The following is a 24888-nucleotide window of genomic DNA, read 5'->3' as shown; positions in this document are numbered from 1 at the left end:
CTCCAGCAGAGCAAAAAGGCAATTTAAAAAATGGTATATTTTATGCCAAACCAAAGCACTGTTTTATACCTACAGGTAATCCTTCTGGCCCCACTGGCCCAGGGCCTCCTGGAGGTCCTAGGTAGCCCTAGAATTGCAATAAATATAGAAAAGGACACAATTTTATCAAAATTGTTATTAAAACAACAATAATAAATCCAGTTAGTTACTTGAAAAATAAGAGGTAAATTAATAAAATGCTAACTGATGCATGAAATGTTGCATCCTGACTTAGGACAAGTGTTGCTGTCAGGAAACCAGTCTTCCCACTAGGGTGGCACCCAGGGGCTGTCTGCAACTGCTGTGCAGTAGATTTAAGAGTTCACACTGGTTACCAGTCTTACTACTCGAACAACTTGGTTACCCCAGCATACACAACAAATCATTTATCTACTTCCTTTCCTTTATCTCTCCTTTCAATTCAATGTGTTTTATTTTTTTTTTTATGTAAGTCTGCTGAGAGCCAATTGATAAAACTTTTGTTATTTTGCTGCTTCATTCAGCAGATCAATTTGCACCATCACTTCTACAGCAGGCAAAATGTTGCTAATGAATTTTCCTGGGAACACCACATTATAAATACTGTTCTTTTCTGTAAAGTTGGCACAGTCAGAAGGCTTACAATTCATTACTGTTTTGGAAGGTAAAGTGCCTTTGTTGTTAACACAAATATGGATTCTACCTTACTTGTGACTTACCATCACACCTTTCTCTCCAGGAGGTCCTACCGGTCCTGGACTGCCTCGCTCTCCCTAAAACGAAAAATTAAGAAGAAAATAACAGTGAGTGTTCTTCCCCTGAATCATTCCATGTCTACTATTCCTAGCATATATTGCCAGCAAGCGGCTGACCTACACTAACAATATGACAGTGATGCAGGAGGACTTTTATTAGGGGCGTCATTCACAATTTACAAGGGACTTACTGCTAGAAGGGGAGTGCATAACATTTCTGGTTTAGGGACTTTCCTTTTCTTAGAAGTCTGCAGAAGAGATTTGGTACTGCACCAGTCTTTGTGAACTGCTGCTAGTAGATCCCTTCTCTCTGTTGAATGCACCACATTCACATTTATGCTTTTAATCTATAATCCTTGCCTCAGTAAACAATTTTTTTTCCTCTCTCTCTCTTATTTCTTCAGTACATTTTGGGAAAAGAACAGATTTAAAAGGAAGGCAGCCCTGCATCAGCTGTAGAAGCAATGGGAATGGGTGGCATAGAGAAGGTCTCATTCTTGTCTTACATACTTTCTCATCTTTTATTCATATAACATCCAGCCCAAATATCAATTTGGCTGTAAATTATCCTCACTGCCCAGATTGCACATTTACTGTGGACAGTACACATCATATAGTGATAATGCTATATTTTGTTACATACTTTGAAGACACATTTCTTTAGAATAACTGTGCTCAAAGTATATTTGTCATTTAAACCCACACAGCACATTTACATTGTAGTATTCAATCCAGAAAAGAGGAAAACAAGTTCTACATAAACAGCATAGTAATGAAAATAATTATTGTACTGTGAAGATTGCTTCCAATTGCTGATAGATCAGTTACTCTTACTGTCTCTTCCCTTCCCTCCTGACTTAAACTAGCAGCAGTATTGTAAGGTAATCTTTGTTGAGTTTAGTTATGAAGAATAAGAATCCTTTGATGCTGAATTATTAGATATCACGATTAAAAAAATATGAGATAAGTATAATTTTAGTTTTAACAAGCAGCGCTTTCCATTGATAAATTTATGTTCATGCATTCACAGAAATTCTAAAAAATTGCTAAGACCTTTCTAATAAGATCCCTTTAAATAGCAGCAACCATTCTAGGTGAAATAATTCAGCCCTGCAGGGCAGAAACACAAATGGTGCTGGGTCATTCTGACAAACAATTATCCTTTTATTATAATTGAAGCTGACATGCAGTACCATAATAGTTTCCTGTTTTTCAGTTTTAAAATATTTCACCTAAATAAAACCATGTCAAATATAGTAAATCTATTTATGCAGTTCTAGTCACACTGCCTGCCAAACTTCGCTTTCATAAACAACTGTTATTAGGCCTGTAGACAAAATGAACAATGTTGCCTTTTTTGCTCAGTTAATGCACACTGTCACATTTTATCTTTCTACTTTCATCTGTTAACGATGTAGCAGTGCTTAAACAGTGACTGCTGTATAAAACAAGCATAATTTATGACAGTTTTGTGAATCAATATCAGTAGATAGTGAAGTGTTGTAACATGACATATCAAATCCATAAGCAACAGATTGCTGGTAGATTGGCAAATTCATTGCCAATTCAAATCAAGAACACCAGACGTATACCCCAAATAACAGCATTTTTATTGCCATTTGTTATATCCCTGTACACTGAAATACTACACAAATATTAGCTTTATCCATGGACAGTAAACCATCTCTCACCAATATTTTGTCTCCCCAGTGGCTTTTAAAGCTGATTTTTGCTGCTGAGCAGCTAGATACATTATTATACCTTTTCACCAAGGCTTCCAGATGGCCCAGTTTCTCCAGGTAAGCCAGCTGATCCCTAGACAAGAAGTAAGAGAAATTACTAGTGCAATGTCCGTACCAGTTCATAGCTGGCAGCTCCCCAGTGCCCAGCAGCAGAGCATAGCACAACTCTCGATTCCCCAGAGCTGCTGCTCTATTTGTGTAAGTGGTCCTGTGGGCAGTGAGGACTGCACAAGCTAACTGGGCATACAGTCCATGCAAGAGGATGGCTGCAGCTAGACAAACCAGTAGTAAATAGCTACTGCTAAAAATTGCATTAATTTGATCATCATACTGTGCTATCACACAGAGTCTGCCTGTGATCTTAGTATTGCAGTGATAGATGCTTTATAAACATACACAACTTGCTAGCACTTCAGTCTGACCACAAATTTCAAGGGGAATAAATTCAGTAGAACAAAGTAAAAGCCAGTCAAAGTAAACATAATACTGGATCAGGTGTTGTCAATTATCCTTTTAGGTGTTACAGACACAACTTGAAAATCAGGGGATCTGAGCCTCCTGGTCCTTTTAAAAACTGAAGTAACTCTCTCCACAGGCTCTCCCAAAAATTTCCCCTGTGCAGGACAAGTACCACCATATGAAATGGAAAGCAAGATACTAAGTATTTTTTCAAATCTTATTCCCAGTGCTTGCAATACCTCAAACTAAAAAATAGAAAATCAGCTGAGAAAAGTATGAAATGCTGAGCTTGAAGAAAAATAGGCCCAGAGTACACCGCATATAACTGCGCATGAAAGATGGCAGAAATGTGAAAGCTTTTAGTAGCAGAGTAAAGCATGACTGCACAGAGCCTGTAATGCTTTGAAAAGCACTGTGCAAATAAAATGGCAACTTGCACATTGGCATTGGAATCTCTGCATATGTCGTTGTGCTAGCATAACTAGCACTAAACTGGCATTTAAGGAAGAATTAAAAAATAAGAAAAACATTTCTCCTGCACTCAATAGGTAGCTATATTCTTTTCATAAACCTAGTAGCAGTTTGTTCCATAGAAATCATTTCAAATCAGAAAGACAACATTCCAGTCTGACATTTCTGTCTTTGAAAAACAAATTTTTTTATTATTATTTTTTTTTTAGCTCTTTACCTGTGTAATTTCAGTAGAGTATAGGCCCAAGTACTTTAGCATGACAAGTGCAAAGTAAGGCTTTATGACTGCTTTTTATTTTTTATTTTTCCCTGGACTGCTAGCTAGTCTGGAAATCTCATAGCTTATATACACTGCAATGAGTCATCAAGACAGCGGTCTTCAAGGCTAACAACAACACCGGCACAAGTGAGTTTCTGGATAGACTAGAGAGACAAACAGGTTTCCTCAGTGGTTGCTGGAGTAATGTATTGTGTGTCTGAACTTGTGCATTATGTTTCAGCCTAAGATGTCTCTTGGCAGCTATCAAAGATTTATTCTGGTGATGCTGGCACTAAGGCAATGCTCAGAGGTCAGTGGCACGATCAAGGGACTTCGTGATGAACTCTGAGAATGAGAGCTACCACTGCTGTCAGAGTGACTTGTGGCCAACAGCAGGCCTCAATGCCAGGCAGAAATCGGTGAGACAAAGAATTACCTTGTACTCTTGTTCATCAAGATGAGGACCGTGGAGGTATGATTTCAAAAGGGTGAATCACTTTGATTTTCTTATTTCAGAATGGGAAGACGATGTAATCAGAGCCAAGATGCAGCTGAGATCTATTTTCATTCCACAGAGGCTCCTGACATCCCAACCAATGCCACACTGTGCAGAGGGCTGAAGACATTGATCAGAAAGTTGTGCCCTGCATCAACAGTGATGCATTTACTGACCAAGTCCCTTTTTCAGTACAGAAGTATTATCTTTCTGAGTAAGTTGCTCTGAAGTGAAAGAGAAGGAATGATGAGGAACTGGCAACTATGAATGTGCTGTTGTGTTACCCAGCACATCAGGCTTACCCTACAAAACCTATGAGAGAGAGGACTAATGTTGGCTTCTAAGTAGAAAGTTTCCTAGACACTGTTCCCCAAAATAAAGTAATTAAGAAAATTTACAGTAGAAACACTAGAAGAAAGTGGGGTTTTTTTTTGTATGTTTGGGTTTTTTTTGGTGATACAAACACAGGAAAAGAAATTGCATACCAGTGGAAGTGTCTATGTATGGAAAGCAAAACAATACTTGAGATGACAAGAACTGAAGCCAAAGAAATGGCAAAAGCAACAGGGACTTCAAGAGGAACTAAAGGAGATAGTTTGTAACAGATTAGCTAAACCTTCATTCACCTCTCCTTCCAAAGCAGAGGGTAAGTGACTAAGACAAAGCTAGGGCAGGGCAGGTACCAGCAGAGGCAAGAGAGAAAAAAGTTTAGTTAGGAATATTATTTTAGTTTTTAAAACAATTAGTAACATACAGTGAAGAGCAAGTACAATCAGAAAGCAAGCATCTTGTTCCATTAATATCTTAGCCACAAGATATTTTCCCTACAGACCTTCTTAAAGATCAATCATGTGGCTCCTTGAATCTCAGTTTTGGACTGGTTTGCCATAGAGATCAGCCACTGAGACTTGATTGAGGTTTCTCTCCTTCTTATGTAAGAAAATCAATACATTCTAAAGGGCATTTGTCAAGTCAGTGTCATTCAGTATCCCTTCAATCCTTTGGGGATGGATTCCAAAAATCAAGCTGAGAGTATTAGGCAACAGAAAAGAAAAGCAAATAAAAAACCCAGCTCTGAAATATTTTTAAAAAACTCATCATAGTTTTAAACCTTATTATTAAAGTCATAAACTTCCATTTGCAAGGATTTATGTAAAACTCTACAGTGACAATAACAGCATTTTAGAAACCTTCTTGACAGAAGTATTTTTGTGGGAAATGAATCAAAGACCAGATCTCACAAGTAATACATGCCTCAGACAGACAAAACATTTTGCCAGCACATATGCTCCATGTTAGAAACTGGCCTGTCGTTGAATAATTGAAAACATGCTGTGTACTTAATGCAAACTCAAATTTGGAGTAATCAATTGAAAAGCTTGGTAGTGAGGAATGAACACTCACGTGGTTCCAAAAGTGCCTGGGGAAGTAGCTGCCTGTCAGGTTGTATGCTAACATATTCCTGTGTTAAGTGAAAATCTTCCCATCCAACTTTATTTCATTAAGAATTCAGCAGTTTCAAATAACTTTATTCACCATTCTTTCAATAACGTCACACGAGTAAATTTAAATATCATCTTGCCACATTAACTTTCTCCTTTGAAATTTTTGGGGCATTTTCAATTAATTTTCATTAAAATTTGTACTTAATCTGTGCTTTCTACTTCCCTCCAGATACAGCATTCAGCACAGTCATCATCTCTGCCTGCTCACTTTGATTCTCACTTTGACTTTTCTTTAGGGCCTTTCAGCTTCACACTTCCTGAAGACAGGGGATTGGACTCAATGATCTCCAGAGGTCCCTTCCAACCCTAAAATTCCGCAGTTCTGCAAAGGGCTTCATATATTTTGACACATATTAAAACAACAACAACAACAAACTCTAAGTGAGCAAACATTAATATTTAATTTATTTGACCATCCTTGAAGGTTCACATCAACTACCTCTGTTAAAAAGAGGACCAAGAACAAGGGACAAGAGTGGGAAGAAGAGTGGATGCTCCAACAGTCAGGTTCTGTTATTTCATAGCCAGCTGATATATAGGATACTTATACAACTCACGTTATAATAAAAATTAAAAATTGAGGTGTTAAGAAATAAACAATAACCTAAGCTCAATTTTGCCAACCAGACTAAATGGTGCCTACAAATATTTTTAAAACCAATCCACCTGGACTCTGGCACCATAGGCACTACTTCTGGATCCGTACACGCTCTCTTGTACCAGATGTTACAGAGATTAGTCCTGGACACAAATTAGAATGAAAGCACAATAAAGTGTTTATGCTACCTGCTATTTGGGCTTCAAAGCACCTGTAGTAGGAAAAAAAACCACAGCTAATCTGTCAGGAGCCATGGAAAGCTGATACTTATTCATACTTCCCACAGAGAAGTTTTACAGAAGGATATGAGATGGAATTCAGCAGGGAGAGTTGCCAGGCAGCACGTTTAAGTGGTTATTAACTACAATAGCATCTAAAATAAAGAACCAGGAAAGATAAAACTTGACAAAAAAAAAAGATTCGAGATTGTGAATCATGAAGTGAACTATTGCAAAAACTAAGATATACACACAAAATTATGGCTCATAAGAGGCAGTTTTTCCTTCCTACTCAGCCGTTTGGGTAGTAAGCTGGAAACAAAGGTGCCTAGATGAATTGGAAACGGGCTACAGGATAGCAAGAAGGTGACCTAAATTAGCTAGAAAAAATGAAAGGCTAAGTGAGTTGGGACAGCTTAGCCTGAAAAGGAGAGAATGAAGGATGGACACAGTAACAGCTATCATTTGTAAAATGCTGTTTCAAGCAGAAGGGGATCAGATTACTGAATTGGAGGAACTTCAAAACAAAGAGTGAGAAGCCCTGGGCTGCCTGCAGGTCATGGAGCCTTTGTCCTTGGAGATTTTTAATAACTGGTTAGCCAAGTAATTGTCAGGAACGATATGGAGATAACCAATTCTGCCTAGGCACATAGCTACGTGTCACCTCAAGGTCACCCTGAGCTCTGTGATTTTATGGAGGGCAGGGAGAACAAGTCTGCAAAATACATCTCAGGCTGAACGTAGCCTTTCAAATAATTTAACTGGAAAAGGATTGCTCATTCCCTGACTTTAACACACTTTGGAAGACCCCTATGACTATCTATAATATTCACTTAACCCATTACGAAAAACACAAAACACACCAGAATCAACTCCAGCAAATATTTTAACTGGGAAATTTCTTTAAGTAAGACGATTCTGAAAGACCAGAGAGGTAAACCTGACATATTACAGCTTGAAAGAAAACCAAAATTAATCATAAAGTTACAGCAATTAGTTACTCATTCGCTCCCAAATGAATACAGAATTGAAAATAAAAGCAGAAAGAGAGTACAGCTTACTGCTTCACCAGTTTTTCCAATGTTTCCTTGGTCTCCTTGTTCTCCCTGTTATATGGGGAAAACAGATGAGGTAGTTCATTAGAAAAGTAATTTCTTTCATATGCATATATTCAGACTCTTTATTTTCTAAACTACAGCAGCCAATTATAACTTCAGAAACTCAAATTAAGCAACTGGTGAAAAATAAAAACAAACGTTGTCAGTTGATTTTATTTTTGTAAAAAATACGTAAGCTTTATCCTAGAGTATTTATAAAATCTCCACAAAAATGAAAGCTGTGTATTAAGGGCTCACTAAACACTGTAAGTCAGAAAATGCTATAAATGGATGATGTAATTTTCTTTGAAATCTTCCTGTTAACAAATATGATTGTCCTTATTATTTCAAAATTGCTTCAGAAGTAAAATGCTACCCGTGCACTCTATTGATATCTCTAACTTTGTTACAAAACATTTTACTAGAAAGTCTGCCATTTGAGTTCTATTTTAACACACGTTTTTTTTCCTTCCAGAAATCCTATACTTGAAACTAGAAGAATTTTGTTCTCCCTCATAATGCTGCATGTCATACAGCATTTTCCTATGTATTTTGGAAGGGGAAGCTCAGTGTTTATGTGCTACGATAACCCCAGCATCCTGATGAACAGCGATTCAGGAACTGTTGGCTCAGATGGAAGCATGTGTAATCTCATCATTTCAACCGCACATCACAGTACATTGCACTGGATACGTGTAAACAGCTGATACTCCAAACATATGTTTATTTCACACATAAAAGCAACATTTACCTTTAAGCCTTCTGGTCCAGGGTCACCCACATAACCTTTCTGTCCTGGTTTTCCCTAAAATAAATAGAATGAATTAGTATTTCCATTTCACCCTAATTTCTGTGCTTATCAAACTATGTATATTCAAAAAGAACAGTTTAGTGATACTTAGTACCTGCATTTGAATCCAGTGCATTTATAAACCTAAGTCAGGTATTCTTCACTTCCTGCACAATTTAAACTATGACCTACAGATTTGGTTATTTGAACAGCACAGCCCTGCCTAGAAAAACTTTGCCCATCTGCTCCAAGGGAAAGGCCTTGGTCCAAAAGTAAAGGTCAAGTGGGCTGAGGCTGGATCTTGAGACCATCAGTAATGAGATCATGGAGGTCTGACAATTGGAGAAGGAAAATGAATTTAGCATTTTAATGATTCCTTATCAAGAATATGTGAATTTCTGCTAAAAGGAAGCTAACAGACATAAACCCATGTTGTTCTTACAACAGGCTGATAACTGCAGTCAGACTCTCTGTAATGATAGCTTTCCTTTCCATACAGTTGTCCTGAATCAGAAGTGACCAAAGCAAGGGATGCCAAACAAGTTCCTTCAGAAAAGGATGTGACATTTCTAACTTGCTCTTTTGCTCTGGCTTTTCTGTGCCTGTATTTCAGATCACAATGTGCGTGTTTGTTTCAGGGCATTCGAGAAATTCTTTATTATTTTAATTACATTATCAAAACTATACAGTCCTAGACTTCACATATTAATCTTCTTTCTCTTCTGTTTTTTTTCTCTCTCTCTGCCTGAGTGATTTCACTTTGTCCTGCAAGTTCCAACAAATCTCACTGTGTTAGGAACAGGCTTTTGTTTTGACAAATGGATTAGAATGGGGCACAATCAGGAATGCAGGGAGAAGAGACCATGAAGACAAGTTCTGAGAGACCCAGAGCAGTCAAGTCACGTCTTTCCATAATGGTTAGCAAAGAACAAGTGATGCACTTCTGCAGGTTACTACATGCCATTTTACTCATTTGCTGCAAAGAATGTTAAGGTCTTTATGGTGAGCAGACTGTATCATAGGAACATTTTAAATAGAATTTATAGAAAGAAAACTAGTGACCACCATTAATGGCCTGGCCTCGATGACTTTAGTTCTGTCAGAACTGAATTGCAGTTACAGCTTGTAAAGCTTTCCTGGCTGTACCATCCCAATTACGTATGACCAGTGAAGGACCCATGGCAGATGCAAGCCAATCATAAAACGGAACAAGAGGATCACACTGGTAAAGCAATGTGAAATGCACAGATCTGGCTTTCAGCAGAAATGCAGTGCAACTGTAAATTACACATGGAGTAAAAGCCATGATGGAAGGTCAGACTAGCAATGGCTGATTTTCTACTTGCTAACCCCTAGGTTATTCTTCCAGGGGTCATTCTTCATTCCAAGTCATTCTTCTAGGGCAGTGAAACCTCAAAGGAAATGCGCATTTCCTAAGTTATTAACTGAAAGTTCTGCCCTTCCCTTTCAGGAAACAGCATCCACCTGTGCTTCTTTTCACCTCACAATGTACTGATACAGGCTTGGATATTTTAATATAAATATCTCATTATCACTTCTTTCCCATCCCTCTACAAGCTCTTCACATGCTCTCAGCCTACAGGAAGCAATGAGCCACTTTCAGGAAATACTGCACCTTTGAGAGCACTTTCCTCAGTTTTCAGAAGGAACTGCTCATCTAATGATGATTATATAAATACCAGCTTTTGTTTTAAGCACGTATCTCAGAAAAAAATAACTCATAATACCTCTTTAACATTCTGGTTGGACTTCAAAGGCATTTTCTGCTCCAGCAATGAAGATACAAAAAAAATTATGAACACGTGCTTGCACTGAGCTGAGCTACAACAGACAGTTACAGTGTTCATTTTCAGATAGCCTTTGAGAAAAAGTCGACAGAGGGAATTCAATGAACACAGTCACTTATTTAATGTTGTATCTGATGCATTTTCACAGGACAAATATTACTAAGAAAACATAGCTTTATTCTTATTTTAAAAATAAGAATTCATTTAAGATAATGCAATTATTTAACATTAGAGTAATAGGGGTGGGAAGGTTTGGAAAGACCTGAATGAAAATCAACTCCTGTGACCAAATTCAGTTCAAAATCCAGCTGTTTTAGACATGAAAATTCTTTTCCAACCTGAAACCTGGAGCACAGGTTCCTATTCGCCACTTGTTCCAACAGAGAATGATCTCTTTTGCTGGCAGCATTTGTTAGGTGGGTCCCAAAGGTTTTTGGTGTCATGCAAATTTTTCATTATTATTGTCTTTTTAAAAAGTGAACATTAGGAATGAGCAGGTGGGGGAGGGAGAGCAAAAGGGAGGAAAAACTATTGCTGCTTGCTTAGTGCACATCTAAACTTGATTTTGGGGCTGAATGTTTTTAGCTATAACCCTCAGAGTAGAGGAGATGGATTCCAGAAGAACTAGAAATCGCCTTTGTTACTGTACAATAGAAAGCTAGAATAGTTTTTGTAAGAATAAGGAAAGGGTAGATGTAGTACTTAGGGACATTGTTTAGCGAGCATTATTGGTGGTGAAGAGAGGAGTAACCTACTGACCATGCCTATAGGTCTGTAGGACAGGAAAGCTGTAGTAAGAAAGACAGGCAAGACTTCTAGACATTAGGAAAACTGTGTGTAAAAAATGCAGATTGCCAGGGAGAAGGAGGAATCCCCAGCCCCTGGAGGCTGCTAAAACAAGTTAGGGACATCTGCCCAGAAGGGCAGAGCTGACAGCTGGTGGTGCTTTGGGGCCCTGAGTAAGGCTCCATCAATTCTTCAGGGCCCTCTCAGAGACCTCCCCTGCTCCTTGGATACTTAATTAATACACTGAAGGCAAATACAACAACACAGCTTCAATAGCATTTACTTTCAAACGTGTTTGAAACTCCCTTCAAGGATACTGGAAATAAAGCCTACGTAAATCAAAATGAATGTGCAATTGCAATCAAGCAAGTGTAACGTAAAAAGACAGATGCATCCAACAGCACTATATGAGATTTAACAACTTCATGACTGCAATTCACACCCTCCAGTGTGTGTTCCCGGCAGGAGGGCAGATGCAGGCTGAGCAGTGGAAGCAGTGCTGAGGGATACTGAGAAGGCGGTGGCCTGGGGCCTTGAGGTGGCTCAAGCCAAAGGGAGCAGTGGGACTCAGGCAAGAACAGATGGGCCCTGGGACAAGGGGAAGAACAAGCTGGGCTCCACATCAAGAGAAATTCCCATTTCCCCTACCTCTCATTTCAGGAGGAACATTAGCCAGCAAGCTACTCAAAGATGCCTGGAGATAGCAATCTTGGGCCACCACAGGTCCACACCTTCTTCTCTCAGCAGCTTGTTGTGAGAGAGAAGCTAAGGAGCCATAAGGCACACCAATGGTGTACACATTTCCAAATTAACTTTGGTCCAACTGACCCAAATGAAAATATTTCTGTTCTCTGGTTTTCTTCTTGGGTCACTCTGCCACCAGCCAACAGCAGCCGGCGCACACACAGCGATGCAGACAACATGACGACAGGAGACTAATGACCCATGGGTCACCCGCAGCAGCAGCACCTTTCCCGTTGTCACAGCACAACATGGGAGATGCCATCCAGTCATGGTACACTGCCCAAGAAGGAGACTAAAGGTATGATGCAGCCAAAACAAAAATTTCCATCAGGCTCTCAACAGGAGCTCAGACAGATGGAACTGAATATCAAATGGAGTGATTTGAATTTGTTCAATTTTTTGTATATCTCCTCAGCTGAAAAGTATTATTTTCATTTTATTATTTTTACTTTTACTTATTCCATGTGGCAAACATGCTTTTAAGTATTACCTCTAACAGAAGGAGAATTCTCAATTTTGATGAATTAAGGAGCAGGAAAAACAACATAGGAATATATTCTCTCTAGAAGTGGGGAGCAGTGGGAAATATTGCAGCTTTGAATTTTTCTAAAAATAAGCTTAGAGTCCCCAAAGTGCTTAGAGGTTAGTATGTTTTCCTAACTAACTGATTGGTGAAGTTAAAACAGCAGTCCAAACAGCACTGTGATAATCCAACAGTACTGCTCTCAGCAATTACCAGCCACACCTGCTGGAGAATGATTTCTTAAAGTATCCGTCATTTACATCATTCCCTGCAAGCTAAGTCTCATGCCTGATTCTTCCCCACTTTCAGTATTCAGAGTGTCTCATTCAGGACCTCAGAAGCACATGGTGGTTCCATCTGTGCCAAAGGTATAAACTTTTCCTTTTCACAGGCTTTACTTTGTGCCCCATGGTTGTGGTTTCCTTTCAAAAACCTGGATTTGGAAATACTTTTCCCATCTCTGCCTAAAACATTTATGCATTTATTATTTTAAAACAGTCTTTTTTTTTCCACAGTAAATGTATCTATTAAACCAGAACTTCTGCTGAATAATAGTCTGCAATAACAAAATTACTTACTCTTGGACCGACTGCGCCAATAGGTCCAGCTGGTCCTACTTCTCCCTAAAAAAAAAAAAAGTAAAAAAATCAGGACTTCAATAATCTTGATGCCAAGAAAAAAAGAATCTGCAGACAACTATTTTTTACTTAGTATATCGTCTTACATTTGCTTCATATGTGCGTATGCATGTGTCTAAGTCTGACATAGACACTGAGAGACTGAACTGACTACAGTTCAATTAATTAGCCAGAAGGCCATGCTCTACATCACCATCAGAGGCAGCCAGAAAGGCTGCCGAACTGTTCGTATTCCCTCTGATACAGCAACATTTTCACTGTTCTGAGACTCAACAGTGATGGGTCAACGTCTATGTCTGCACTATGGTTACTCTCTTCTAGCAACATTTGACAATTCATAACCATGAGAACAGGAACATTCCTGCTCTGTTCTTCCATATGGCTATGGTGCAGTTGCCAAGTTAGCCAAACCATTTTGGCAGGGCTTATCCTTTATTTCTTGGGAAGGGAGTGAGACCAGGGGGTCAGACTTGTCAGGTGTGAAGGTGAAGAAATGACAGTGTCTGTGCCACACAATGCACTGATAGAACTATATATAATAGAGAACTGCAGTGTTAACTCTTCATGGTTCATTCGTTATACAGTTAAAGAACGGATTTGTACCAATGCCATGCCAGGAATTCATGCTGTTATCATTTAGTTTTCTGATTCTTTCAACGTGTAAGATTTTATCCAGCTTCCGGAAGAAGTAGTACACAAGTTTTTCAATTACAAACAGAATGAACCAAAGGAATTAAGAAATGTTATCTACAGCTTCCTGGCTTCTAACTAAATGAACATTTTGCCATGGTTAGATTTTAGTAATCTAGTATCTGTCATGAAAGCTCATAATTTAGAATCACAGAATCCTCAGAGTTCGAAGGGACCTTTAAAGGTCATCTAGCCCAACTCACCTGCAATGAACTGGGACATAATCTAAGCAGGCTACATAAACTAAGCAAGCTATTTAGAAAACTAAAGGTCTACTCTCAGATTCATTGATTAAATTACTTACAACAACTACTTTTTTTGCCAAAGATACATGAGTTTTCATTTGTATTGTGATAAATTAAGAGTACCTAATAAACATGTAAGATGAACAGCTGCCTACCTTCCCTTCAATTAATAGGGTTCTCACTGTTTACTTAAGTGTATCCACGATATTTTAACTAAATTCATGTTTGCTTTCTATCTCCACGTGCAACTCTGTCCTGTTTCCCCAACTTAACAAAGAGAACCATGTCAGACTCAGGACTCAGGCCCTGAGACTTTACTGAAATCACTGAATAAACTGAAGTAAATTTAATGGATACTCAATCCTGTAACACTGCTAAAACCTCTTTGCAGCCCCAGTCAAAAAGCAAAAAAAGCAAAATGAAATCTTGCGCAGTAATACCATAAATACCTAACCACTATTCTCTAATCTTCCTCCTTTACACAACATTTCCTTTTAATCAATCTGCTGATTAAATGTTTTTCCATCTTACCTCAACTCCTTTGGGGCCCTGTGGCCCTGGAGATCCCCGGTCACCCAGAAGTCCCTAAACAACCAAAAAAAAAACCAGTGACATCTTACATCAGCTAACAACCACTCTGCTATAGTTTCTCACATCTTAAAAGTCTGGACACAAACACAAAACTGAGTAGGCAGATGTCATTAAGTAGTCTTGTCCATTTCCATTAGGAAGCCAAGAGAATATGAAACACAACTTTAATATCTGCTGGAAAATTGATTCTCTTACATCAACTATGCAGAATTTTCTGAAACTATTTTTTTAAAACTTTTTGAAATGGAAATAAAATATTGGAGCTTGCAGAAGAAACATCTTTCTTTTTTTTTTTTTTTTTGGAGACAAAGCATGCCATCATGCTAAGATTAAAGCAGAACTGACAAAACTCTTATAAACCTTTGATTTAGATAATATTTAGCATTTGATGAAAACACTGCAATGAAAACAAACTAGAAAGTGAATTCTAACTACTAGCTTGTCTGTCCAAAACTACTTGTGATTGATTTTCAGCCTTTACTTTTCGTTCAGGATTATAATCAGCTTCCCAGAGATAAAGGACCTTGGCTTGCCAACTCTTGATTTTTTTTATGACTGCTACAGCAACATTTTCAAAACTTTGTTAAAATCAACTAATGGCCAGCAGTGTGTTAAAAATCTCACTCATCCAAATTGCATAGGTAATAACCCGGTAAAGCACTTGACCTGGCAGACGTCAACATTTTTTAATCTCTGTGTAATGTTTACTGTAATGTTATTAATGTTCTGGGAAGCAAAGATTAACAACTTGAGATAAAGCAAGGAGAAGAAAGAATCCACCCTTCAAGAGAGTGATGATTAATCTCCGAAGGAAGTGATGATGTGAAAGTTCCAAGTGTAAGACTTATTCATTTCTTACAAATGAAGCTGAAGTCTAGACTGAAGGTGCAGGCATTGCTCCAGTAACAGTTAGCACGCAAACTAGAACAGAAAAGAAAATGGAATTGGCTACTTCAAGGTCCATAGATCACCACCAGTCTAGGGAAGACTCAGGTGGAGAATGTATGATGTTTGACATACTACATCAGAAGTGACAGGAAGGCTTTTAGGAGCACTACATAAGCGGTATTCGTGTGTAGTAAGTCAAGAAATTGTTGTTATATTCTAATAGCAAAGCATTTTAAGAGAGATGATTTTCAGTACAACGCAATTACACCATGAAAATGTCAGCAGCACTGCCACTATATGAGCCCTTACACTGCACTAAACTGGATGTGGAAAAAAAGTCCCAGACTTAAAAATTGGTACTAGGACTAAAGGAAATTTCCATCTCCCCTTTGAGGTTTTAGACAACAAACAGAAATTGAAGGTAGTCATTAGACATGTGCCAAAGCATCTGGAAAAAATTCAGGCAGTCAGCAAATGGGGGTATCCTATTTCGTATGTATGTGTGTGTATACACATACACACGTGTGTGTTTGTGTGTGTCTATATATAATATACATATGCAGACAATTTTTTAGATGACCACCTCCTAAAAAACTGGTGGAACTCCTAATTAGCCTCTTTTATTAAGTGTTATCCAAGCAAACATAAATGAGCAGAAGACAGAAGTTCTCAACTACTTCCACAGTACAACACAAATTACTGGAAAATCTACAGCTGGAGTCACCATGCTCTGCCTTTTCCTCTTACTTTTCACAGTTACAGACCATAAATTCTTAGAAGAATAACATAAGAAGCAAGCTAAATTATTTCAGAACTTCTTAACTTTTTTTTTTAAATAAGCAATGGATCAAGATCAAACATCTTCTAAAATATTGTTTCCAAGCTGAGTAATGTGCTATAGAGCAAATTACATAATAAAGCCTTTGAACATTATTTTCAGGACGTCAGATTTGCTGATTACTGCAGTAATTTTGGGAAAATTCATACTCCAGAAGTTCTACTGGTATTTAGAGATGGCTGATCACACTTATAGAGCTTAAACTTTCCAACAAGAGGCCAAAGTTCCCCCTTGCCAGCTACTGAGATATAGAGTTTATCTTGCCTTCTTAGCTTTTAAAATGGTTATTGCTTCTGAGGAAGCATAAACAAAAACATGCAGAAAAGCACAACACAGTGAAAACAATTCTAAAAATAAAAGAGTTGGAGGATTTTTTTTTTTTTTTAAACAACAGTCAACACAAGACAGCTGGAAATCCTGACAGCCAAACATTTCCAGTGTGCAGCCTTTCTCCCATAGCATTAGGAGTCATTTAAGAATTTTTCCAGTTTGGTAATCTTCCATCTCAAATGTAAGCCATCAAATCTTCCTGATTAGAGCAGGCTGTCTAAGCTTTTTGTCTCTAAGAACAAACATGCTGGAGACCACTGAATCCCATTCAGCCATGTAATTTCTCCATTACTGGAAGTCATACTGAAATAAACATTATTGGCTACCTTTTAGAAAATGTTTTAATTGATATTTAGGTGGAAAATGAATCGATTGGTAATGTATGTGTTAAATATCAAACCAATTCAATCAAAAATATCCAATGTAACACTTTGGATATAATATGGAATTGTGTAATCTCAGTTAATGGAGAAACTGGCCAGCAGGGATAAGATCTCAGAGAATTCATGTGTCCACATGGAGGATTAAATTTGATCTGTAGTTCAAGAGCTGTTGTTTTCCTTTTGCCCTATCTCCCCTAGATCCTGTACACAATCTTTCATCATACTACGAAGTAGCTTGATAATTCACCGTTCTCAGTAACATGGGAACAATTACCACCCAGTGGTCTGATAATCATTCATACAAGGAAGGCTATTAACATTACACAAACAAGTTAGCAAACAAATAAATCAGGATGAAAGAAAGTTTATGTCTGCCTCTAGAAATGTATTTTAACTTCTCCCTTTCACTGCATCAAATAATGTTTTTTCAGACTTCCTTCTAAATTCTGTCTGGGTTCTTTTGGGACAAGGTTTCTGACACAGATCAAAGCCATGAGAAGCAGAAAAGATTGGTTATGGCTTTGGCGAGTGCATTATTTGAGATGCTCATTCTCAAGGCATGATGAATTTCGTCATGGAGTGATTGTTACCATTTTCCAGGTTCAAATAAAACTATATCCTTAAACCTTTTGCAGTTTCCCGTACTATGTTGTCTTAAGCAATCTGCCACAGAATTTCACAACTCTGCTGATGAGAAATTGCCTCTTTATTCATGGACAACTTTAGTACTTTTTGTCCTTGAACCAAGCAGTTCATGCCCTTGGTCCTGCATAGTTCTTTGGTCTCCCCACAATTTCTGCCCTTTGCTGTGCTTACAAAGCTCAAAAGGGCCCTTCGTTTTGGTAGGATAAACAAACTGCTGTTCAGAATAAAGTCATTCAAGTAATCTTTTCTGCATCTATTCCCATTTGACTGTGTCCTCCTGGAGTACAAATCCCCAGAACTCTGTGTACTACTTAAAGTCTTCTTGTGCTTTGTACAGTAGCATTATCATGACACCCTTCCTCATGCATTCTAGAATTTCACTTTGGTTTTAACAGCCTTATCATGCTTTCCTTTCAAGGAGATCTGGCAGTGCCTTTTCTCTTACTGCCAGCTGCAAAGCTTTAAGTTTACAGTAGGATTTATTGTTTTAATCCCAGCACACATCAGTCTGAAGTAGCACTAGTGGGATGAATTGGTACTAATGCAGTTTTTAAGATTATCTGAAAGTGCTCAACTTTGTTAGATATACAAATTTAATTCCAGCATACTTGTGCAATTTATTGATGAAAACATTACCTCAGGATAGTCCAAGGATACTGAGTGAGAAACTTCATTGGTACTCTCAATAATAAGCAGCCTAAGCAATTACCTCCCTTTGGGTTAATTTCAGATCCATCAGCATTTCTATCAGCTGTACTCACCTCTGTCTTTCTCATTTTAAATAAGAACTTCCCGTATGTGTTCTTATCCAAAGCTTCACTTAAACCTCTCTGTATGAATTATTGCTAAACTTAGACTAAAACGTTAGTCTTCTAAGTAACTCTAAATTATTTAAACTGGTACATTACTTTTATCTTCTTTCTCTGTATCTTTAGCTATTATTTATTCCAAAATTTGTTAAAAAGTCTGTATGAGACAAGTGAGACTATAATGGTCTGCATGCCTTTGACAAACACAGTTTTCAGTATTGGTGAAATACACACTACTTCCTAGCTACGCAGCGCTTTCTCTAAATTTTCTTGCATTTATCTTGCCACTAGAAGTCTCCGTGTAACACAGTTACTACCCTCCTAACTGTGCAGACACCAGTAAACATAAGATTAACTTCTTCATACAAACACCTGAGGCAAAGTATTTGCATTTTGACAATAAGATTTTCTTCTCATAATGCTGATTTCCATCTCTCAGACCTTTTCCTCATTAATTTATACTGGTTAACTGTAAATGTGAACAACTTTTCATTGTCTTACCTTGGGACCTTCAGGGCCATTTAATCCAGGTACTCCAATATCTCCTGGAAAACCCTAAATAAATCAGACAGACAAATGATTTATAGCCTAGGAATGTTTCCAACATGCATGTTTTGATTCTGTCCATTCATTTAACAAATCTGAATTGTAGAAAAAAGAACTAAATTTGTTTTACCATTCCCAAAATGTCAAAATCCATTAAGCACTTTCAAAGGGCTTGGAAAACTGACAGATTTCAGACAGCTTTCATTAAACTCATTTTAGTGGATGTCAGTATGGGTTTCAATTCTCTTAACATGAAACTTTTTAACCACTAAACAATGTTTATGGTAAAACCATTGGACTGGTCTTGATACACAAAATACTCACAAAATAGCCAATACCAGGTTGGTCCTGTATTCACAAATTCAACTTTAAAAAACTTTTTAAAATAAGCTTAAACAGCAGGTGTAGCCCTTTAATCCTTGGCCTCACTTTAAGGACAAGATCACTGCAAGATTAAGAACACAGCAAAAAGCCTTTTGCCTCCAAACCAGCAGGAGCTAATCCAGGTCTGGCTGGCAGTAAATGAAGGCCACTGGCATGCAGCTTTATTTGGAATTAGCTTTTGTGAAATACTGTTTGGTGTAGGTTCAGCTGTTGGTAAAGAAAACCTGTACATGTAAAGGAAATGAATCGAGTAAGAGGGTATCATTAAAGAATCGACAGACACTCTTTTAGGTTCTCTAACTGTGAAAGAGATCTAAAAATTGCCTCTCTAGGTAGATAACAGTTAGCCATACTCTATTCTTCCAGAACAACTGAACTTCAAATAAAGATAATAATCATTTCTAATGATTATTCATAATTGGCTTAAATAAATAACACGGAAAAAAAAACCCACATCTCAAAAGAGAAAACACTAAACAAAAAAAGACAACTCAAATTTAAAAGAAATCACAGAAAAGTAATAAGTTTGGAAAAAAAAATACATCTCTTCACTCTCAACTAGAACAGCAGAACTGCTACACCATCATAAATAACACTTAGTAAATCACTTTCTATTTGCAGAAGTCTCTTCCATTTTTTTTTTTTATAACTTGTTCTTAACAGTACAGAGAAAGAGTTATAAGTAAAGATATGGACAGGATAAAAATTTTTTTAGGTGCTTTATATGTTAAATCAAACACAAACATATAAAACATGAAACACAATTAAAATTTATTTTAAAAAAATCAAACACCTTAGTATTAAAAGTTGAATACAAACTAGTCATAAAGCAAACCCACTAAACACTAAAAAAAGAACTGAGCTGAACGTTCAGAGCAACTGGAACAACCCTAACATAGCATTTCACAAAGCTTCGTGTTGGTCATTTCTTTTTTGCCATAAAGCAGCTGCTCGAGCTGTGCAACAACTCCTACATGCCTCTAGGTGGCACTTAGCTGTGACAAAGGCACTCTGATACTTTCATCATTGAATCACTCAAGATTTTTAAACAGTTTGAAAGAGGAGGTTTTTTTGTTTCTGTTTTTTGGTTGTTTTTTTTTTTAATAAAAAATGCTGGGAAGGCTTGTCTACTGAAATACAGTGAAGACTTATCTGAAATACACCACGAGATACACCTTTCCATAGTTAAAATTTGCTGATTTACAGATAATAGCTGCAGACATAGCTACACAGGAGCTGGGAGATCAACGTACATTTGCCAGCTGCAACACAGTTTTCTGCACAGACTACTAAGAACAAAACTTAACCTCCCCTAGATGTCATAATATCAAGTGAAAGGGTAGGCTCTGGACTTGCCATCAGCCAGAACCCTGACAGCTGGCAGGCTACAAATTATTTTCAAAATCTTGCTGCAGAGGTGGCCTTTTGCCAGCAAAGCACTTAAGAGTTCACTTGGTTTAATTATACTAGAAAGAGTGTCAGAAAATAACTACAGCGATCGCCTGTCTGAACACAAAGCTAGTTTAATCCCACTGTGGAAGTTGCTTTTTGTGCTAAATCGTTTAAATACAAAATTAATTTCAGAAATAAATTAAATGAGATCAATAAATGTTAGTTTATCTACAAAATGCTTAGTTAAAAACAATGCAAATATGAACAGGCTGCTACTGAGTTAGGGCATGTGTTTCTGTACTGAAATCAGTTCTCACAGAGATGATGAATCTGCAAATACTGTTGCTTTTCTTTTGTTTGTTTTCCTGTTCTGCTGCTAAATGGAAGCAGAATATCAAACATTTGGAAATCACATTCCCTTACCACTCCAAGGAATTCTCTTGCATTTGCAGAATCCCGCTCATTCCAAGCGGTTTCCACGTGACATTTACCAGCATCGCACCCTCCAGCTTCCCAGCAGCTCTCAGTGGGATGGGGATGTGAGTTCTGGCGCAAGAGCAACAAAGAGCAAAAATCTCTCTTCGGTTGACAAATGTTCCTGCTTGGAAACAATTTCATCCAACAGCATGCTGTGTTTCATTTGAATGAATATTTAGAATGAATTTTCAGAAGCAATATTGACCGGATGCTGCTACCGATCTTCAGCAAGAAGCTTCAGTGGAGCTTTAGTACTACTTATTATCAAATTACCAAAGAAAGATTTCTGCTTAAACCGCAATCTCTCTCTGAACTGAGAAAGTGAGAGCCACAATTTTGCATTCTCAAATAAATGCTTTTTCTTCTTCTGAAAGGACATGCTATCCAGAGAGACAATTCAATAAATCAATTTTTTTCTTAAAAAAGCTTGATGTTGTCATTTTGAAAGGGCAGAAACATTTTTTTTTCCTCAACAAACCTTCAATTCTGATTTTGGAAAGGGTGAAGGAAGGAATCTAACGTACAAATTACAAACATACAATTGCAATTTGTCAGAGAACAGAAAAAACTAGCGATCATGGATTACAGTAGATATTATGGGAAAGTTTCACAATGCATTGTTGCTAAGACATCAGTGCAGTGATGCTGCTGGTTTGTGTATTTGCCTAACTGGACAAAGCAGAGGTGTTCAGCCTCTGCTCCCTGAGACACTACTGAATTATTTTCTTCTGAGAGACAAAGTGCAGTGTATCTAGAGGAGTCTATTTCATAGTGTGTGCAAGGCCCTACACTGCCCCTCCCAAACACCTTCTCCACAGACCTACTTGGCTGCTGTATGACCAAGAAAGTGGCTGGTGATCCATAGCAGCACTGGCCACCAATCAACTTATTAAGCATGGAGTCTTGATGCATTCTGAAAGCCTACAGAGCAAAAAGGGAAGAGCTTTAGCAAGAACTTCAGTGCAATTCTGCTATCTGCCAACACTAAATCATCAGCAGACAGCAGGGAAGGTGATGCTGCAAACTGTAGGTTTCTTCCATGCTATCATCTGCATGTCCATACAGATCCCAATCTAGATCCAGGCCATGTGCCAAAAGAAAGAACTTTCAAATTTACTTCTTGCAAGATGAACAGGAAAAGCTGAGAGGAAAATCAGTGCTGGTGTTTAAAATCAAATCTAAGACATTTTTTGTCTCCCTCACTCTAGGCACATTCAGAACTTGAGTAAACACACTGCCCTGGCAAAGCAGCGCAAATCAAGTTTCATTTATTTGTACATCCCTTCATTTCTAGGGTGAGGGTGTCTCAAGACAACCCTGCCTGAAAAATGAAAGTCTCCAAGATGACAGATAACACTGTGAAACAGAAGACTGTTACTACTGATTTCATGACATTGTACAACTCAAAACATCATGTGATAAGACATGCATTAAACTTTTCTCTTTTGAAATGAACAACTCAAAGTAATCAGTGATTCACTAAGAAAACACATGCCTTTCTGACCATTTACTATTATTCGAATGTATCTTTTTCCTTTGCAAGCTACTGCGTTCTGCATGAAGCAAAGCAGCTGAATCCCATATGAGTGTTTCCTGAAAGAATATGAGTATTTTTCCTGAAAGAAAACGTTTACAACTTCAGATCAAAATAATGCACAGATGAACAAAGATCTATTGATGACAATGACTAATCCTTCTCCACTCCTGATGAAACCCATTTATAATACTGAGAGCACATCTGAAGGAAACTATCACCATTCTTGAGGGATAATTCAATGTGATTTGTAGAACAAAATTTACCTATACATAAAATATTCTGAATACACACAGAAGCCTGTTAAAACTTTGTCTGATTATATTCTCATCAGGAATAACCTCTGCACACTTCACTGTATACCGTATGTAAAAAGCCAAAATCCTAGGAGGTGCAAAGGCTGTTGGGATTGAACTGTTAGTTGCCTGTTTTTAGGAAGAAGCAGCATAATTAGAAATAAGGATTGTCTTGTAGGGAAAACCTGCACTTAATTGCTCATATTTCATAGACCCAGTTGTGTCTGAATAGCTGCTGGCAACAAAAGCTGGGTTATTTTTATAAGAGAAACAGAGAAAGTAAGACACAGTCTAGAGTTCTAAAAGAAAAATAAATACCAACTTATAGAACTTCTGGAATTTCCGAGTTTTTCAAGATCCTGGTATACTGCTGTCCTAACTCCCTGCTGTTTTTTCTATTTCGGCATATAGTGACTGTGTTTTTTATATCTGTACGTGAGACAGGCAGAACTTTTACTTATACGGACCAATGTTGTGTGACCAAAGCTAAGAGACATTGCTTTGCAGTCCTAAACATTTAAACCATTTTGCATACAAACATCCAAAGGAAAATACTGGGACACTCATGTTTTAATTACTTAACACAAAGCATTAAATTAAATGCAATTTATTCAAGGCAAATTAGCCTTAGAATGGCTGAATTCCGCACACTTGAGCAAAAGAAAATTCTGTCTCCTGTCCAGTCCACAACATTTTTCCTTATATCTCTTGGTATAAATGCCCAAAAGCACCCAAATGGACAATTCCATGATAGAATCAGATTCTCTATGCAATTCCGTAATATTGCAGTATTACACCCAGTTCTCAGGCAACTGCTGAGCCAAATTCAAGTGCTTGGCAATGCTTCCTATGTCACTGTGTTTATTCTTTGCATTCCTTCCAAATAAAGTTATTTCGTAGGAGATAAATACACAGCCAGGCTTCGAGAATCTCATTTGTAAACATGCTGTAGAATTCAAGTGTTTGAGAAAACACGAGCCCCATTCAAGGCGCAAGCTCTTAAAACTGATTCAGATAACAATTAATCGTAATCACATCAATGAATGAGCTACTTGTTTTACTCAAGGATTGCATATATTAATATTTTGTTTAAAAAAATAAGAGCTAGAATATTTGTTTCTTTATGGAGGAGAACACATTCATTGGAAACGATTGAGTAAAAAGTATTCTCTGATTCAACTAAGCCAACAATCTTAGAGGTAAATGCATTTGCTTCACAGATCTCAGTAATTTAGAACATTCAGTTTATCAAGTAACTTCTTACCTCGGGACCTGGGGGACCCAGTGGTCCTTGAGATCCAGGATCTCCAATTTTTCCCTTGACAAAGGGGAAACAGATTTTTGATTATTTAAAAACATCCAACAACAACAACAACAAAAACACAAAAAAGAAACACCAGAAGGTTGGTATTAAGATTTTAAAAACATTTATCAAGGGAAAAATCAATGAAAGTGTTGAGATGACTTTTCAACTAAATAGGATAATTTATGCCTTCTCCTCTTTGCATCTAACTAAGGCTAGTAGTTCTTCAAATCTTGTTGAAGTCACAAGAAAAAAATGCTAATTAGTCTTCACCAAAAGAAGTAGAAGCTTTGGGCTTGTCCATGTAGTTGCATAAAGCAAAACTTGACATATGTAGCTGTTTCCATAATAAAGAACTATACACTGTTCAAAAGTTCAGCAAATAAATGTTTGAGAGAGTGGCTTATAAACTTATCTCTATAGCATAACAGTCATTCATGGCCAAGAAAGTTAATAGCAGTTTTGTGATTAACATTGCAAATATTACTGCAGATTATTAATATTATAATTTTCTCAGTAGGAAAATCAGGCCCTTTCCACATTATAGTGACTCTAAGGTATACCTTTTCTTCCACATTTTTAAACATTTGCTGCTGCCACCACAACTGAGTGTTACTCAAGCTTGACCTG

The 24888-nt window shown here is 37.6% G+C and overlaps 1 protein-coding gene across 5 annotated transcripts in view; it reads right to left on the bottom strand.

Annotated features, from left to right (window-relative positions):
- Nucleotides 1-24888, bottom strand: part of COL24A1 (collagen type XXIV alpha 1 chain) — a 122066-nt gene that overhangs the window by 49242 nt on the left and 47936 nt on the right. For all 5 annotated transcript variants that reach the window (XM_021405130.1, XM_021405132.1, XM_021405131.1 and 2 more), the window contains exons 19-27: nucleotides 24220-24273; nucleotides 18828-18881; nucleotides 14374-14427; nucleotides 12848-12892; nucleotides 8370-8423; nucleotides 7583-7627; nucleotides 2535-2588; nucleotides 738-791; nucleotides 74-127 (exon numbers count right to left, since the gene is read on the bottom strand). In XM_021405130.1, coding sequence (XP_021260805.1) covers nucleotides 74-127; nucleotides 738-791; nucleotides 2535-2588; nucleotides 7583-7627; nucleotides 8370-8423; nucleotides 12848-12892; nucleotides 14374-14427; nucleotides 18828-18881; nucleotides 24220-24273 — 468 coding nt within the window. The remainder of the gene's footprint in view (nucleotides 1-73; nucleotides 128-737; nucleotides 792-2534; nucleotides 2589-7582; nucleotides 7628-8369; nucleotides 8424-12847; nucleotides 12893-14373; nucleotides 14428-18827; nucleotides 18882-24219; nucleotides 24274-24888) is intronic.

Source organism: Numida meleagris, chromosome 7 (genome assembly GCF_002078875.1).
Source record: "Numida meleagris isolate 19003 breed g44 Domestic line chromosome 7, NumMel1.0, whole genome shotgun sequence".
Lineage (NCBI taxonomy): Eukaryota > Metazoa > Chordata > Aves > Galliformes > Numididae > Numida > Numida meleagris.
This window is presented reverse-complemented; position numbering and strand designations above follow the sequence as displayed.